Here is a 20058-nt window from a genome sequence, read left to right on the forward strand (position 1 = left end):
GATTCCCCTTACCTTGGTTAATGACCATGGACACTTCATCCCTTGCCTGCCAGTGGTAGAAATGGCTTTTGAAATATTAACTAGTGCCCCATGGGAATGACACTTAGCCCATCACATTTAATTTTGACCTTCACTGAACAGCAGGATCCTAATCCCTTGATTTTATAATCTTAACTAGGAAACATTAAAATATGGATTGACTCCAGTTGGCAGGAATCTTTATGTTCTTTTCACTAAAAAAGCTATAAATCCAATGGTTGACCTTTTATTTCCAGGTCACAAATGACACCCACGTACTTTTGTCCGTTCACATAGGATTTATGTTAGGGTCTACAGGTATAAGCTATGAAAGTTGAACTTTAATGAAATGTCTTTCAAAGATGTGCACTTATCCAAAAATTTCCCACAAAAAAATTAGCAGATGGCCTTTTAAAAACAGCTATCATATCCTCAGGTTCATTGCTGGCCTCAACTAAGTTACCCATTTTTCATGTGTAGAGGACTTCTTCTTGTGGTATCATTTTTTGGAGGATACAAATTAGGCTGGTGTTGGAGATGATAATATTGCCTTAGTTCCCAATTTAGATTTCTAAACTAAAGGATTTCTGAAATGTTCTCTTTGCCATCGCCATAATTCATCTAACTCCAGTTGAAAAATGTTCCTTGTCCTTTATCACAGAATCAATTGTATCGACGGGAGGCGTTCTGTGTTGTCAATCAGGGAAATGTGATTTGATGGCACCCCAAAGTAGAGGGATGAGGGAAGGAATACCAAACCTGCTTAGGTCCACACCCTCAAGAGTCAGATCAATGTTGCCCATAATACTCTTCCTGTCACGTGGCACCCTAACTGTCACAATTAATAATGTAGAAGGAGCTGATTAACTTAAGTAAAGTGCTCCTTGCCGTGTAAACACATAAAGATCTATGAGGCAAAAAAAGGGGGGTGGTCAGGAAAGAACAAATGTCATTTTTATTTTTCATGTGGACACGTTCTCACTTTCCATTCTCCTGTAACAATTACTGTACCAGCCACTCTGACAAAGTCAATAAATTGATCTGGGTTCTGGTGCAGCAGCAAAGCAGACTGATCTGATAAACCATTATCTGCAAAGGAGAGTGTGGGGGCAGAGGTACACTGGGGGGGCATAGGGTGCAAAGCAAAAGGGAGAAGCAAAAGAGAGCCAGCACTGCTCTAGACAGATAATTAAATTTCTGCATGGAACTTCTGGAACAGACAGGCGCATACATGGCATGCATGCACGTGTGTGTGGACTGTGTGTGTGCAAGTGTGCGTGCAAACAAGTACGGAGAAAGCGACAGAGAAAAGGCTTCGACTTGGCTAAAGGATGCAGCCTAAGTAATACCGTATGCACCACTTATTTAAGTCCCTGCGGTATTTCAGTCACTCACACCAATCTGCAATTCAATGAGGATCAGCACCCCATTAGAACTAATCATGTCAGCTGCATATCTGACAAAATAAACATTTGGAAACTGTGCTCCTAGGTTCATAACTTGTTTTTGCACTGGGATTTTTTTCTTTTCTCCCCCATCCAGCATAAAGTTTAATAGTTTTTTAATATGAAATTATAACATACATAGAAACGCTCTGTATGCATTCCTCAGCGTATTTTCCCTCGCAACCAGAAACTGCAGCTGTTAGCTAAGCTTTAACTTGTTCCTTGGGAGTATGCTAAGTATGTTCTTAATAAATAAATATCATTCCACTCGATAATGAGAGAATTAATGGCACAACTTAGGGAAAAAGGATGTGAGAGGATGGGGTAGGGGTAGGAAAGATACTCAGCTCAGGGGGGAAATTACCAGATTACCTCTGGGGCTATCGCCATATTAACATTTCTATGTTTCTACTGACAATCACTGGTCCCTGGTCCTAGTGACGAATGGGATGCAACCACTTTACATCTGGTACTTGCAGAGGTTTAATTCTAAAGTGGAAAAGCAGAGGCATATATTAGCTTTCCATGTGCCTGGGTAGGGTGCTGCAGGCTTTATAATCAACCATGTTGACCCTTCTCATGGCTTTCAGACATCTACCTTCTTACTAAGTTCTCAGATGGCATAGAGCAAGTTCTCTGATGTTTCTTTTTTGTAAGGACACCGCTCGCATCACGAGGCTCCCACCCTCATTGAAACAAATACCATCACTTTGGGGGTTAGGGTTTTAACATATGACTTCAAGGCAGGGGAGCACATGCATCACAGTCACATATCAAGACAAATCAAAATCATATTTGTTTATCTTCAAAGTTTAAGCTTTCTCCAATACCTTATACTGCCAAAGAGAGGAGGATACTATCTGATCGTAAGTCTTAATGTTGAAGCTAAATGTAAAATCCCATGCCTAATGAGTTTTAAGCAACCTAGGTTGAAGTGTCTTCACACAGGGACCTCACTGTGCCTTCCACCTGCTTCCTACTCCCATCGAATTAAGTCCAAGTGCCTTACCATTATACAAAGCTATGTATATATTTATATAACTAGACCCTGTCTAACTTCCCAGTCTCATTATGCACCATCTCTGTCATTTACTACTACTATTGATAGACATGTCAAATAGAAGAGAGTTCTGCAGACACACACTGCTGGCCCTTTGCACATGCTGTTTCCTTACCTGGAACAGAAGCGTCTACCCACTAAGTATGTTTGTCTCCTTCAAAACAAGCTTATGTGACATTTCTCCAGATATTCTCTAGAATATCTTCCATCACTTGGCTGCTTCTCCCCAGAGTTAATTAGCTGCTCTGGGGACTACTTGTAGAGTATACATACTTTGTTTCATTTATCAAAAGTTACTATCATTTGTTTTCCCTTCTCCCTAGAAGTCTGTGAGCAATGTATACAGGGATTGGGTCATATATAGTGATACCTCCTTCTAGCTAACTGTGGTACACTGAATATAGTAGGTGCTCAGTAAATTCTGGTTTCTTTATCTTTTTCTCACTAAGATTAATCATGTAGCTGAGGGGAGATGAGTGAGGAATTTAGGTATTTTGACTCCTAATCCAGTGCTTTTTCTATTCTACCAAGAAGCGCAAGTCCCTATTAGGGCCAGTTCCCTTACCAGACCTTTCCATTGCATTGTCCTTCCACACCAGTACCACTCCTTAACACACACACACACACACACACACACACACACGGTTAGGAATCCATGGATGGGGGACTGTCTTTGCGGGGGGTAGAAGCTGTGTGCCATGAGAGCTGGCCTGAAATCTCCCCTAGCTATTCGAGGCAACAGGAGCCACATATCACATCCAGTCTTGGAAGGCAGCACAGGGAGTTGCCCGCATCATTAAGGCAGCACTGTGGGGGCCTGAGGTTGTCCTGTGCTTAGAACTTCGTGCCTGGATTATAGCTCCATTATCCTAACACATTCAGATTCAGGGGAGGGAGGGTGTGAGGGTGAGGAACACAGGGCAGGACAGCCTGTCCTAACCTAATGTCTCAGCTCCAAGAGAGGGATCCAGCTTATCACAAGCTCATGTGATTCATTAGTTAATGTGTAAAGCATTTGGAAAGTGAAAAGCCAATTAGAAGTGCTAAGTTATTTCATCTCGCCTGTAAAAGAAGCAATGTGAAGCCTAAGGAAAAATTCTCATGCAAATATTTTGGGGAGGCGTGTGCTGTGGAATGTAACTCAATGAATAGGCTACATTGAAAGGCTATATCCCAAAATGAGAGGCCGCTAATATTCCTCCAACTCTCAATAAACAAACAAGAAGGTAAGTGAGTGGGCGTGAGAAAAGAAGATGCAAAGAATCATTGAGACTTTTGTGAGATCGTTGCTAAATCTCACTTCAGAGAGTAGGCTCTGGCCTTGAAACTGTGTTATGTCTGTGGAACTTCAAGGTCTTTAACTCATCAGAAGACCTGAGAAAGTCTATTTTGGAAGGGACCCTCTCCAATGAGAACGGTCATTATTTAGAGCATAGAAATGTTCGCTAAAGCAGATTCCTCAGGCATGGGGCTTGCACACAGGGACTTTGTGGGAGGTAAGAACACCACCTGTCCAGCCTTCTTTCCTCAGAGTTTATGTTATGGGGCTAATCAACTCATTTTCCTGTTCTCTGAACTTTGTTAACTCAAGCTCAGCAAAACCAGGTTCTTTTCTTTTGCAAAGGAAGCACCTGGTTCCAAGTCATAAAAGAGAAATCCAGAACCTACTGCTGACTGATAAACACCTGAGGGCACTGATAAACACGGAGGGCACTGCTGCACAGAGTTCCCTTACAATTGCAATGGCACGTGTCCTCCAACCCAGCCTCTTCAGAGTGCTCATTTCCCAGGAGAAGGTTGACCCAGCTACATGGGAGCTGTCAAAACTCGAGTACCTCTGCCCAAGCCCTGTACTGAAACACAGGGCTGAAATGACATGATCATTGGACACTCATACACACATACCGCATATATATCTCCTAGACACATGAGGAGTGAGTGTGGAGGAAAGGCACCGTAAGAAGACAAGTATTAAGAGGTAAAAGGAAAGAAGTGCAATGTTTCCTCTTTGGAGAAGTTTCTTTTTAGGTCTTCTGCCCATTTTTTGACTGGACTATTTACTTTGTTTTTGTTGAGTTTCATCAGCTTTTGTAGATTTTTGTGATCAGTCCTTTATCATTAGTGTTGTGTGCAAAAATTTTCTCCCAATTGGTGGGGTGTTTCTTTGTTTTGGTTACTGTCTCTTTTGCTGTACAGAAGCTCTTTAATTTGACATAGTCCCAGCTGCCCAAAAATAGATGACTGGATCAAGAAGATGTGGTACATATACATGATGGAATATTATTTAGCAATCAAAAAAGATAAACCCATGCATTTTGCAGCAACATGGATGGAGTTGGAAGGGATCATGCTCAGCAAAATAAGTCAGAAAGAAAAAGAAAAATACCAAATGGTTTCACTCATAGCAGAAATTTAGAAAACCTAAATAAGGGATCAGGAAAAAGACTAATTATAATAAAGTAAAAATCAAAATCAACAAGCAACTATAAACCAGAGACACACTGGGGGGGGGGAGTGGGGGAGGGAGTAAGATCAAACAAGGGGGGGTGGGAATTGTATGGGGACTATAACCATAATGAAAATGCATACATTGTGCAAAAATAAAAAATGATGTAAAAAATATATAAAATTAAAAAAATAATAATAATAATAAAAAGAAGTGCAACAGCTGGAGTTGAAAAGTGCATGAAACCTATTAGGGAATGGGAAAAGGGATGATGTTAGATAAGTTAAAATTCTACCAATTATTCATCACCTCTCCTTTTGCAGCAGTTTTGTTCAGGGAGAATAATGTGATCCGTTTATGGTTAATGGATCATGATTTAAGTTAATCAAGATAACTCTGTGCTGGCTCCCCTAGCATCCTTTGCAGCTAAAGATTAAAATGTGACCCAATTTCTCTAAAGAGAAATTTGCTAACAGGAAGAAGGGGAGTATGGCAGGGTCTTTGCAGCCTGATATAAGAGGGATAATGAGGTAGGATATCGGAATGATGTCCAGAGTTGCTGCAGCTATTTTGCAACCAGAGGCACCAAACAAGAGGATGAAAAGGCAACATGCTTGGGATGGTAGAGCAAAATGTTAGAAAGAATATGGCTTCTTGCTGGCATCATGAAGCAGCTGAAATAATGCCAACAACCACATTTTGACAGATTTCTTGTTATGTGAGAAAAATAATCCTGGTTGGGTTAAGTCATACTCAGTTGGGTTTTCTTCTATGAAGTAGATACTATTACATCCTTTACCTTGAAGGTGAGGAAAGAGAATTTTAAAAGCTAACATGTCATAGATCACTCAGATAAATGACACGACGAGGTTATGAAAACAGGTCTGATCCCAGGTCAATTCCTGACTTTTTCCTCTGTTCTCTGCAAAAGAAATCATATGCTAAGTACCAAGTGTATCTCCCTTCACACCCTGCAACGTTCACTGGTTATAAGTAGCATTATCAAGACCCATCTAAGGACTGGACATTATGCTGGCAATTCTCAAGTTGATACTATGATTGTCTGCTTTTGTTGTAAGACTACCCTCAAGGTTAGTTTAACACCTCTTAGTTTTCTACATCAACTCACAGTTTCTTTTTTCAACTTTCCCCCATTTCATTCTGTCTCCCTTTACCCACAATCCCAAGGGCTAATTTAATGGAACCAGATTTTTAGTCCCCTTGCTCTTCCTCCATGAAATCTAAAATTCTTATGAAATCTCCCACTTCTCCTTTCCTTCTCCATTGTCACTGATCTCTTTTTAAGAAGGAAGCAAGAAAGGAACCAATATTTATTGAGTACTGATTTGTACCAGATGCCACGCAGGTATGTCACTTCTTTCAACAACACATCAATTTGTTTCAACTAAGAAGCGTCTCCAAATCTTTTTTGGAGTAAGACAAAAACCAGTCAAACAAAAAGGCTAAAACCAAACCCAGACATGTAGTTAAAGGGGATAGGATCACTGACGTATAAGAAGTGATGGGGGAAAATGAGGCCAGTGACTTAAGTGAGGTTCCCACTCTGTCCACAAGGGAAACTTGTGGCTGAGGATGTCTCTACCGTGCTGCCAAAATAAAACTTGAAAGACAAAGGTTCTGTTTATTGACCCATTTATTTTAAGAGTGTCTCATAGCCTGTCAGTGAGTCAGCTGCCAAGTATATATGAAGAGAATGTGTCAAGAACTTACAGGTTGGTGTGGGAGCTGGGAACTGGGAGAGTGCACTCCTGCCCACAGTAGTAGGGAGGGAGGGGAAGCAGACTGCATGAGTAACTCATCACCCAGAGGTGTTGCTTACTACTCAACACCTACGACTGGAGTGAGAACACAAGAGAAAAAAATGACCAGGCCTTTCCTCCAGATTCTGGGGTACATTCACGTGCCATCAGTATGTACAACTTAGATATCATCTCCCTTAGGGGAGTTTTTTCCTTCCTCAAGATACTTAATAGAGGAAATAGTGTGCAGAGGAAGAGTAAATTTATCCTTTTAAATCAGACTTTTGAGGTACTTTTATAGGAGACACTCAGTGAGCAAATCCACAGAACTATGATTTGGGGGGTGGAGAGGACAGTCCTAATTTGCTAGATGATTGCTTTAGATCAGTGTTTGGCAGGTTCTGCCTGTAACCACACAGAGTATGTGGGGATGTGCTCACCCCAGTCCTTCCCTTATGGGACCTTGAGGGGAGCCTGGTTTTAGAATGAGAAGACTGTGTCTACCAACTTCTGATTACACTGCTTCCCCTCTTTAAACCTTGGTTTTAAAAATCCAAATAATGGAGTTAAGAAGCCTACTTTAAAGACCTGCTCTTAATATCAAACAAGCAATTATTTTGTAATTCAGAAAATACCATTTCACTATAAGAGGTTAGCTGTCAACTAAACTATGAAAACCAAGATTTGTTGAATGTTTTGTGGGTGTGTAACACTTTCTCTACACAAGCAGAGTTTAATACTCTAAACAACCACAGATTACACACACACACAAACACACACACAAACTTTGCAGCTAACAAACCAGTCTAGAAAAACTGAATCACCAGGACAAAATAATAACAGAAAATGAGGCACACTTTGTTTTTATGTGATGGAAGAAAGCCCATCTCAACTGAGATCTGAAAAGAAAGCCCATGACTTAGCTATCTGGTCTCTGGGCAGAGGCTAGTTGTTCTCACAGATGCAGACTAATATCATTAGTAAAGGTCTTTTTCCCAGGCAGGATGAGAGAATGAGCTCAGTCTTGATTTTACAGATGTAAATTGGCAACTAGCAGGACTTCAGAAGACCAAGTGAAACATCAGTGCTAGCCCACAGGACCTCATTTCTCAGCTTCCGATCTTTGATGTAAAAGGATGAGTCAGTCTTAGACCATCTTAAAGAGACAATGGTCAGTAACCGTTCACTATCAACAATGAAGGATGGGGATAGTGTTTGGAAAGGAACAACGGTTTGGTGACAGACAAGTTCCAACGCTAGCTACCTCATTACCCGGGGACAAGTATGTGCTTACGAAACTTCAGTTTCCTCACCTGTAAAATGGGAATAACAGCACCAACCTTACTCAGATGGCCCTGAGAACTGAAGGGAGTGCAGAGCCTGGCACTTCTGTGCACTTAATACATAGTATCAATTTGACCAATTAAACTTGTTTCCAAGTCAGGAGTAAATGGAATTTTATCTGCCATTTTTCTCCAATCTTGGGAATTTCAGCTTGTAATTTAAATGTTCAAATCCAATATTAACTAGAAGGGGGAAGATACATTTTTTTTTTTCCTCTTGAAGGATCTCTGAGTTCCTTGCAACTCTCCATCTGCTCCTTGAACTTGTGTGTGGTACCTAGCTGGCCTCCTACAAGCAGGCAGCTCGGGTCAGGGGTGGGAGGAGGCAGGGAATGGATTTAGCTAATTGAAGTGCAATCTCAAGTGAGTTTATTGCCAAGGGTGAGGACATTACACAAGGAGGGGGTGTTTCTCCCAAATGAGGGGTTGAGGGGGCTACTGGCTGACATGCCTGCAGCAGGAAAGGATTCTAATTTTATCTGCTGAGTCCAGAGAAGACAGAACTCTAATGTCTTTCTTTTTAGGATGAGCAAAAAAAGCCTTATCTACTAGCTCATGAATAAAGAGGTAAAAACTAAAAGCAGAAAAAACAAGGTAAAAGGTATAAAGACCAGATAAGGTTCTGACCTTATCATCACACCAAAATTAGACAGAAAAACGATCTAGTCATTTCTGCTGCTTCCACTCTTTGGAAAGTCCTTATACCCAACTCTATGGACTCAAAGCCTCTTAGGCAAATCCTTATCAACTGATAACATGGTACATTATGAAGGTGGTGGTTGTTCTCATCATCACTATTTCTTTACACTGGTTTCCCCTACCATATTTTGAACGTGAGGAGACTTGTTACTCCTTACATTCTGTAGGTTGGAAATACATTAAAAGACGATGAGTGGCTGAAGAAAGGAACTCAAGAAGTTTTGCAGATTGCCTTAGCTTTGGTTCTCAGGCACAGCTTCGGGAATATGACACACTGGATGGCAACAGATCGAAATGCTCTCCATATTCACCACCTCCTCGCATCCTGGTGCACCCCCACCAAAGGCAGACAATGGGTGCCATGCCCATAATTTAGCTATGCAGGGACCTCTCCAGATTAGCTAGCTTCCGGCACAGTGAAGTGTGTGGCTTGTGCATACATTTGTAAATTTCATGAGGCAAAGGCAGTCACACTGCCTGCAAGTCAGGCAGCTAAATGATTTATTAAGCAAAGGTTACAGCACCTGTGCCTTTTGTCAACAAATCAGGCCCATGCCATGCCAAGCGATTCTTCTAATAACCCAAATGGTAATTTGGTTTTAAATAGCATTTCAGATACCACAATTCTGATGATGCAGAACAGTGATAGATATGGGTGGCAGGGAAGAAATGCCTGTTTTTAATATTGTTTGCACTCATTTTTCATTTTAAAGAATTAATACTCATTGGAGTTCTGCAGGTTAAGCATTTTATTTGAACATTCTGATTAAACTAGAACCTGAATCAAAATGAGTTCTTTGCTCAGTCCTTCTGTGTGGGAATTGGTATGTCTATTTATTACCTGATGATGAAATATTAACTTTTTTTTCTCTAAATAAATGCTTCCTCTTAATGGCTCTCATTTCCAGGGATCAGATTAAATTATGGGATGCAATTGAAACGGCCATTGGCTTTCTGCTATTTGAGACGATGGCATATTCTCTATTATACTATTTCATTCAATGGGCACGTGTGGGGTACGTTAATAGTGTCCAGAGTGGAGTGAATATTCTTCTATGCTCCAGAGGCTTTTTTGTATGTTAATATCAATTGCCACTGGACAATGTTGAAAAGTAACAGGTTCGGGTGAGGTATGTGCTCATGGTTTCTCAGGTTAGTAGGGTGTTCTAAGGACTATCTGGAGGTGGCCACCCCCATGTTAATGATGAGTTGCAAACTGGTGGAGGAGGAGGACAAAATGAGGCAAATAATGATAGTAGCAGAGGGGGCAGATGAGGAAGTCAGAAGAATGGGGTAGAGCATCCGGACAGACCCAAAAGCTGGGGTGAGAGATAAAATGCAACTGGAAGGCAGTTTGAAAGCAAACTAGTTCAAGGCATGGCTAAAGGGAAGGCAATTCTGTCTCAGTGAAAGGAGGAATTCTCTGGAGAAAAACAGACTGTAAGGGAAGGAGGAGGAAAAATGGCTTTCAATTATCCATGTTATCTTTCCCTACCAATCATTACAGATGATGAATAGGTGCAATAAAAGCCAATATTCAATTTTTTCCAATTTACATGGAAAGAAGGCCATAATATATTGTTAAGGGGAAGAAACAGCAGGTTACCAACACAGTGTATATAATATGATCTCATTTTTTGCAATGTATTTGTATGCATAGACACAATCAGAATGGATTTATGCAGAAATGTTAACAGTGGGACTACAAGTGATTTTTATTATTTTTCCCATCTGTATTTTCCACAATTAACATGTATCGTGACTGTAATAAGAAAAAGTCATTATTTTTAAACTGCCTTGTGTATCATTTAGATTCAACCAATACTTCCTGACTATCCACGATGTGCCAGGCCTGAGAATGAGTGATTCCAGAGAGGTGAGCACACAGTGATGGTTGATTTTGTTGAGTTGAAAGGGCTGTTTGAGTTTAGCCAATGACTATATTTTTAAAACCGGGTTGAAGTACACAAAACATAAAATTTCCATCTAAACCATTTTTAAGTGCAGAGTTGAGTGGCATTCAGTTCGGTCCCACTGTGGGGTAACCATCACCAACATGCACCTAGAGAAGTGTTTTCATCTTGCAAAACTGAAATTATACCCAGTAAGTAATAATTGACCATCCCACCCTCCCTTACACTCTTGGTAAATGTCATTCTACTTCCTGTCTATGAAATGGATTATTCCAAGTACCTCACACGAGTATAATCATACAATATTTGGTCTTCTGTTTCTGGCTTATTTCACTTAGCATAACATCTTCAAGTTTCATCAATATGTGTATATTGCAAAATTTCCTTCCTTTAAAAGGTAGAACAGTACATATTATGCCCCATTCAGATGGTATATGTGCAGTACAACGTGTATACCATATTTTGTTTGTCCATTTATCTGTGGGTGGAAAATAGGGCCTTTCCAATTTTTGGCGACTGTGAATAATGGAGCTAAAACATGGGTGTGCTAAAATCCCTTGGAGACCTTACTTTCAATTCTTTTAGATGTATACTGGTAATTAGATTTTAATGCAAACTTATATGAAAAACAGGGAATATACCATTACTATTTCTGAGAGTTGAGAGCCGGTATCTGCTTAAATATCTGCAGAGAGAGACCTCACCAGCTCCAGGAACAACACAGCACAGTCGTTATAGAGGAAGGACCTTCTACTCGGACAGAATAGGGCCCATATTCTTGCTCTGTGCCTCACTGCTGTATGGCTTCCGGGAGATCAACAGTCTCTCTCTCTCTCTCTCTCTCTCTCTCTCTCTCTCTCTCGACTCCAAAAAATATTTGTTTTAATTTTGATGAGGCAATTTGACAAAATTAAAAATAAGTATCTTGATGGCTAATGGGTGTGGACTTCTTTTCATGGTGATGAAGATGTTTTAGGAAGTTCCAACAGTCTTTTTAGGCCTCAGCTTCCAAACCTACAAAGTAGAGATAATTGTACCTACCCTGTGGATGGCTATAAAGATTTATCTGATAATGTACCTGAGGTACTTAGTACACAGAATATGCTTAATAAATAGAAGCAAAAAAAAAAAAAAATCCAAGAACTCTCTTTTTAAAGGGCTTATGAGAAATTATAAGTTGTCTCCTTAAAATCTCTATGAATTAGTTTATGTTCTATCTGCTGGAGAAAACAGAGACCGTATCTAATTTCTTGTATAGGTTGATTCAGGCATTTGAAGAGATTTCCACCAGGAACTGGCCATTGGTAGAAAGGGAAGCCATTTGTCTTGTATTTGTTTATGGATTTATGTACAGGATACTCTTCTGCATTTACAAAGCTCAAGAATCTGCCTGGGTAACTGTGCAAGTTTTACTTCTCCAAAGACAGAAGGCAAAACTGTATTTTCCCAGAAAACTTTTGCTGTAATTCAATTAATACAAATGTCATGCCTTATTAGCAGAAGTATCAATGTAGAAAAACACAAGCTTGCCTAGGAAATTACTAATCTGCAAGCCATGTCCAAACGATATCTTAAAACATTCCTGAAAGTACTCTTCCAAACTAATGTCCTCTCAAAAAGGAGCTTATTTTTAAGGTATGTCATTACTTTTATTACCCTTAACTATGTCAAATACATTTTAGACATAATAGATGGTTACAGAAACTGGTTTCTTTAAAAAGTTAATACATACACCTTGAAATCAAAATCACTAACACACATAATATTTTTTCTCAGAATTTTTGGTAAAATGTGACAACTCCATTAGCACAGTTTCTCAGAAGAAAATCGAGGAGAGCTTTCTTCAAGCCAAATGTGGCAGGTGTCATTGTGATAAGAAACATTTAGCTGTTGCCCCCATGATGCCAAATATTTAACGGAAACCAAAAAAATTCAGCTCCAGATGCCAATATCGGGTCCACATGACATCATTCAACCAGATGCGTGTAAAATCTGGATTTTTAAGAATTGAATTCTTGTGGTTAACATCCTGAAGACTCACTTTGTGGGTTAAATAAGGTATTTGTGTAACAAAGCCATATTGGAATATAACATGTTTTGATTATAGAGAAATAAACTGAATGGAACACGGTATAATTTCAGTGATTGTGCATCATAGCTTATACAAAACTTTCTATGTAAAACACAAACAGGTCATTTCAAAGCTGCATTTTTGAGGTTTATAATGAAGTAACCTGAGATTGGTACTTTGAGAAAAGCAATTGTCCAATGTAGAGTAACTCCCCCTAGTTCTCTCCCATCAAATTTGAACACATTAGCCAAAAGTGCAGAATGGAATGATGCTCTTCCATTTTAATGCATTTGAGGTAATTATTCAACTTCAGCTCCAGCCATTAAGTATTTGAAGGTATAGGAAAATAAGCAATAAACTTGAACAATTTAATGGGAGGTACTGAATGGACATTAACCCCAGAAGCCAAATACAAGCCAGTTTCAGTTGAAAACACAGGAGTGGGAAATTTAAGAGTTAACCTTCTCCCTCCGCTTTTTGCTCCCCCTTTCCTTCCAGCTGCTTCTTCTGAGGCTGTACTTTCTATGACCCTGCTTCAGTGTAAGGAAGACTTCAGATGCAATGCAGTTTAACCCTCACTGTTGACATAGTAATAAGCTAAAACACTTTACAGAGAGAACAAATGGACCCAAGAAAGCCAGTCTTTTCTGTTCAGAAGCACCTGGTCATAGCCTTACCAACAAAGACAAACAGCTGAAAATTAAGTGTCTAGAGATTACACACCCAGGCACATGCAAAAACTATCTCAGAGAATATTTCCAAACGCCATACTGAGACCTCTCAGAGAAAACGCTCTATGTCAATTATGATAATATATAGTCATGTTCTAATTAGGAAATCAGAAAATTGTTTCTTTCAAAACTTGAATCTCATTCTGATTCACAAACCTCTAAATATCTATCTACTACCTTTGAACTCAAAAGCTCTTTCATTATTTCTCAATAACAGCAGCTATATCAAAACATTTACAGACGATGTCTTCAAGACACAACTAGCTACCAAAAAACAAGTTCTAGGTATCCTGGTATACTCTTTGCTCAACCATGGATGTCCAAAAATGACATGATATTCACACACCATCCCCTGTCCCACAGTGCCTTGCTTCCTTGCCAGTGTATCATCACAAACCACCCCCTATTCCTGCACTATCACCAGTAACCAAATGGGGCTCATAAAACTGTTCTCTGAGAAAGTTTGCCTAGTTTCTGGGAATCTTACAGATGAATAAAGGAGAGTGACTAGGTGTCCTCCAGGCCTAGCATGCATGCTGACATCTCGGCCAGAGTTACTCTCCAGGTCTGGTAACCCTGGAGCTGCTTCTGTCTGCTCCTACGTGGACAGACATGAACCGCTAGGAGAGGGGACTCACTAGCTAGCATGGGGAAGATTTTCTTGCATAGCAAAAACAGTTCTGGCACAGAAGCCCTCTTCTTCTACCCCCTCAATAAAGAAGCAAAAATCGCAGGCGCCGTTTTCCAGGACTGCTGAGAACACATGGATATATGGCCCAAGGCCTGGGATGGGTGGGGTCGGGAGGAAAAGGGACAGAACAGGGGCTGGGAAATGCAGCCGGTTGTGCTGAAAGACAGTTACAATGCACCTGATGAATAAAACAAGCTGCACCACATACAGAAAAGATGAGAGCGGCCCACCTGTGTCTGTTGAGGGATATTTACAAAGCTTGGATCCCGTGGTCCAACACTGACGAATCGGTTTGCGGGGGAGGTGCTGGGTGTCGAGTAGGCTGTGAAGGGAAGGGACACATGCGTTCAGGAAGCAGCACGAGATTGCACACACAAACAACACCAAAACACACAGTCTCTGAGCCTACGCAGCTGATTAACAAGGAAATGTGCAAACACTGGGGCTAGCAAAGGGATCTGGCTAGCAAGGGCATTTTAGACAGTCAAAAACGGGAAGACTGTTGGAATAAAACAATGTCAAATTGACGCTCAGAAGAGCTCTCTTCTTCCATCATACAAATTAGAACATGCAGGGCATTGGCAAAGAATATTTTCTGAGTTAAACACGAGCTCTGGGGTCAGAAAGAGATATCCTAGTCTTTAGAGCCCAGGGAGGAAGGAATTAGGTAGAAAGGGGAGGAAAGCAGTTCATTTTCCAGCTTTTTACACTATTACACTCCTAAAAAATCATGAAATGTTCCCATGCTTCTGGAGTTAAATAGCAAAGAGGAGTCTTTGTAGAAGGAATTAATGGGTTCTCCAGAAAGGAGGTAGAAAACCATTTTGAACAAGCTGTCTTTATAGGCCCAACAGAGTGTCTGGAATTTTATGATGCACAAAATATGCTTGAAATATTAAATGGTTAGTTTTCCTCACCTAGAACCCTCTATTCAAACATAAACTGCGTGACCTGTATGAAACCAAGACATCACGCTGTAACCTCAGGTGCTATGCTTCAGTTTATTATCCTTTTCAGAGTACTGTTAAGTATTGTTGTTGGTTTTTATATTTGTATTTAGGAGCTTCACTCTAGTGAGATAAATTCTGAGGCTTTGGTGTTTCCTTAATTCACAAATCCAAATGCACATTTTGTTTTTCAGTGTCTTGCAATTCACTTCCTTACCATAAACTCCAAAAATTTATTTGCATTATTTCTTTATATTAGAATTTTTAGATGGACCATTGCTTCATTTCAGATTTCCTAGTAACAAAGTCCTAAGTTTTTTACATGAACTCTAGCCACACAGCATCTAAGACCTGAAAAGGATTTGCAATTTTCAAAAACACAGATATTTAAGAGTAAAATACCACATCTCTTTGCTAGATTTTTTTCCCTTATTAACATCATCTGTTTCCTGGGTTTTGATTTTCTATTTTATAGAAAACTGCTCATATTTCTTTTTTTTCCCTTATTAAAAGCATCTAGGAATAAAATTTCCACCTATTTGGCCCGAGTCTTGTTGGTCATCCTTGGTGAGCGCTAGGTCACCCACACAGACCTATGACAGTGATGTTCAACCAGATTGAACAGTGAATGAACACCAGGGGCCCTGATGTCTATTACTGAGCAACGTTTTGTTGTAGGAGTATTTGTTGTTGTAGGAGAATCTGTTCAGTAATGGCCCTATAAAATGATCTAAATGAGTGATGTGTTGTATCTTCTGATTTCCTCCAGCTATCCCAGACTGACTTGAATAGACGAGAAAGACCTCTGTGTTTAACCAGCCTCTGTGTGTCTCTCTTATGGGGATGGGGGAAATAGAATTTTTTTTAAGCTCAGTAAAACACTCTTGTTTCATTCAGCTTACTGCTTTACACTGATACACGTTAAGGAATCTCAACAGAAAGTTATATATTCAAAAGGATGAACTATAATTACCTGATAGTTACCTGCTCCCTGGGCACAAAGAGGATATGGGTGAGATAAGAAGGAAGTAGATGAAATAACCTGTTAAACCGGTTAGTGGTGTGTGTGGGGGGGAGTATTCTTTCACAGGTGAATAGTTGAGAAAGAACAAAAAGGCATGATGGGTATGGTAAGTACTAAGACTAAGTGATTGATGACAGATGCTGAAATATGAGTCCTTAGTTTAGTGGCATTAGTAGAGCCCTGTGCATGGGCCTGTACTGGTCATTGCAGATACACATGTCCTATGACATTTGTACCATACCAGTGACATCAGAAATAAGCATGCTGACTAAGCCCACAATATGTGGTTCTTTTCCTTTTCTTTTTGGCTTTTCTTTATTGACCATAGCAAGCTTATTAAATCTGGAAAGGCTATATTCATCCCATACTCTATTTTTGCCTGACTTATTTGTGCCATTTGAAAGGTTAAGTATACAATTAATTTAGCCACTGAGAATGACTCTGAGGCTAACATTGGATATTTTCCTTTCTTCAGTCATGAGACAAATTTTGCAACCTTAGTTTCAAAACATCTCAGAAGGCTGTTGAGCTCTTACAGGCTACTAAAATGGCTCCAAAGTTTATTCCACCTTTAAAAAAAGGGAGTATTGGTAAGAAAAGTGGCAGTATTTTCAAATTAAAAAAAAAAAAGAAGTATATTACAACTACAAAAATCTCTGAATACCCCAGTCATTGAATGCCACAAAAGATGCCCAGGGAAACTGATTGTACCGAAAGATAGCTCTTGGGAAAATCAAGGATGCAGGCAAAACAAGGAAGGAAGAAAGAAATTCTGACTCATTTTCCATTATTGTAGCTACAACAGGCATAGTGTTCACCTACAACAGGATGTAGTTCCAGAAATGATATGACATAAGTTGAATTTTCCCAAAGACACAGTAGAAAAAGGGAGTTACATTGTTGACCAAAAACCTCAACTGAAACTTTTTATTAAAACAACCACATAGACCATAGTGAATCAATAATACATGCACAGTTAAGAGCTTTCAACATGAATACAAAATCAAGTGAAAGGGGCAAGCAGTAACTCATTATATACAACTATGTTTACTGTGGTATTATATCACATTCATATCTTTCTTAATTGTAATCTGGTCTTATTTACAATAGCAATAATCAAACGCTACAGGAAGAGCTTCAGGAAATCAGGAAATCCAGAAGAAAATTTCTAGGGAGATGACTGCAAACATTTTTGAGGATTCTGGAGGGAAGATTCAGAAATTCTTGATTTTCTGGTAACATCAAAAGGAAAATCAATTTGCTTATATAATCAGTGTAAAGTCCTCATGGCAAATATGACTATTAGAAATCAAATTATTGATTATTTTGTTGCTTTTGAGATGGAAAGGCTTTGCTTTTTTTAAGCAGCCATTTTACCAACACAATGAATATCCTCACAGGCCATTTTCCTAATACTGTGGAAGAATATTCCAAAAAGAAGCTTCCACTGGTTTTTATTTGCAGTAATCTGATCATGTTTTTCCTCTTTCTACTATATTTCTTATTTCTTTTTCCTCTTTCTACTATATTTCCTCTTTCTACTATATAAGTTTGGTCTTAGCCACAGTGGTATCAAATCCCAAACCAGAATTTGATTCCATATGCAGAAAATTTTATTCTTGTGCGTTACCTACCTACTTATCATATGCATTGTTGATTCTCTAACCCTTCTCTTAGGCCATGTAAGTCCTGCTTCAGTGTAATTAGTTGGGCGCATGGTTGTAAAGCTATTCTTTCATTATAAGCAATTGCTTTACAGGGGTTCTGAGGATGCTGGAATCTGTCTCGAGGAGGATGGTGGGGTTGGCAAGCAGATTGACACAGGGGATCTAGAGCTACTCTATGCAATTGCAGGCGCTCCCTGGGAGAACAGCCTCTATGTTCTCAGAAATAGATGTGGGTGTCAGTTTTTTTTTTTGTCTGAATAAGAAGAAACAAGGGATGTGTCTATATAAAGGAATGATGACCTTTCTAGAAGAATCAGTTCAGAGTCTGTAATAGCCTTTCCCTAACAATCATACCTGACCATGGTCTTGAGAATGTGATCAAATTGTTTTGAATAATGATGTTTGGAGCTTTACTGTTTTTGGAAAGACACAACTAAATAAAAAGATATTAAGATGTCAAAATATTTATACTGATGTCAATTGATGTGTCTTTAGGAAAAAAAAAAAAACCCTATTAACAAAATGACTCAAATCTGATAAATAAAAATGGAAGTCTGCATTGCTTGTGTTGAAAGTAGGTAGATTAAAGGTCTATACCTGCTTTAACAACCATGGAAATGTATATAATCACCAAAAAGCAGAAAGAGAAGAAAATTTAGATAGTGCTAAATGGAATGTGAATGTGAAAAGAGAATCACCCTCTGTGCCCAGAGTGCCCTCAGGTAGGTTGATTCCGCCTGGGACTGAATTCCCTGAGTAATAAATGCCCTGACCAGCTCCTCTGCCTGGAAATGACACAGTGAGGCATCTTGGCAGAAAGCAAAATGTAAGACCTGTTGAGCTTTGATTTTCTGAATTTACTTCCAGATACAGGAAGCAATTAAGTCTTCTAAACCTGGCTGCTTGGCCTACCAATTGACGTGAAGTTTGAAGAGAGATTTGTGTTCTGTTTCATTGGAGACTCCAATTATATGAAAGGAGAGAACACCCCTTCTTCATTTGCTCAACCTCCACAAGTCTGATTGCAGGAGTGTGTCAACAAAGAGAGATACTTTATATACTCATACTGATGCCCCCACCTCTTTCTATCCTCGCACACAGCTACTCTGTGCCAGGCCCTATACTGGCATATTATGGGAAATACAAAGGTGAGCAAGACACATTGCCAGCCTTGAATACATTGAATACAGGAGAGATAAGTACAGAAAATGGAAACATGAGTGCCTAAAGCAATATAAATAAGTACTGCGTGGTGTTAAAGGACAGAAAGTGACACCTGGCAGGAGAACAGAGGATGGAGGTGGTTTTTGCAACAGGCTGTAAATGATGTTTTGGTTTTCAGGTTCAGATGGTTTGGGAGTCACAAAGGAAGCAGCACACACAGAGGGACAGAGTTAGGGGACGGAGGGAAGGGAGAAATAATGGGACACTGCAAATTATGTTTTTGCCAATGGGAAAGGAAGTAAAATTTTAAGGATCAGGTTCTCAAATGTTTGAAAATGAAGGGATGATGTAAATCAAATTGTTTTTTTAAGAGGAAAAAATAATTTATAAAATAAAAGTACCAAATTTCCACTCTACAGCCCATTAAGACAACTAGATACCCTTACTCTCTAGCTCTAACCCTTCAAGGTTCAAAATGCACTTCTCATGTTCCCTTGTTTTAAGAATGTCAGACATATTCCACATGGGGATTTCCCTCTAAAAATAACCACTCAAAAATTCAATTTTATTCAAAATAGACTTACTGTGATTTTACTACCTGCCCAGGAATGTGCTAGTTATTGGACAGAAGTAATCAAAACAAGTCTAGGAGTGCCGACTTGAACAGATTCCTGTGTATTCAATTGCAATTTATTAAATGTTTATCAATGACACCTGACAGGGAAAAGTGCATGAGAAACCATTCGTTTGTAAATTGAAACAGTGAGAGTTTCAAATACCTACTTGAAATAGCTTCTAGAATCTTCTTTTCACTGAACCAGTCACATATATTTTTTAAAAAGCCCTGTGAGAAAATTTTCATTTCTAAAACAATGCAGAAACTATTAAAAAAATAGATAGGCTAATTACCCTTGAACTCATTTAGGAACTTGAATAGCACTATTTGTTGCAAGAACATAAAAGGAACGTTTTTCTCAAAAGGAATGGAGGATATTGAAGAGTGTTTCCTTCAAGGCAATCTATCAGTATTGATAAGTTTACAGGGCCTGGCTCAGCATTATTAATAACCATAAACAGTC

At 39.4% G+C, this 20058-nt stretch overlaps 1 protein-coding gene across 4 annotated transcripts in view; it reads right to left on the bottom strand.

Annotated features, from left to right (window-relative positions):
• The window catches only part of NFIA (nuclear factor I A), a 365327-nt gene that overhangs the window by 22826 nt on the left and 322443 nt on the right, over positions 1-20058 (bottom strand). For 3 of the 4 annotated variants that reach the window (XM_054691349.1, XM_037498442.2, XM_037498443.2), the window contains exon 10: positions 14408-14499. The exons of the other annotated variant lie outside the window; for it this stretch is intronic. In XM_054691349.1, coding sequence (XP_054547324.1) covers positions 14408-14499 — 92 coding nt within the window. The remainder of the gene's footprint in view (positions 1-14407; positions 14500-20058) is intronic. 4 annotated transcript variants of the gene reach the window in all.

Source organism: Talpa occidentalis, unplaced genomic scaffold (assembly GCF_014898055.3).
Source record: "Talpa occidentalis isolate TD23 unplaced genomic scaffold, MPIMG_talOcc4v2.1 talOcc4.9, whole genome shotgun sequence".
In the NCBI taxonomy this organism is placed as follows: Eukaryota; Metazoa; Chordata; class Mammalia; order Eulipotyphla; family Talpidae; genus Talpa; species Talpa occidentalis.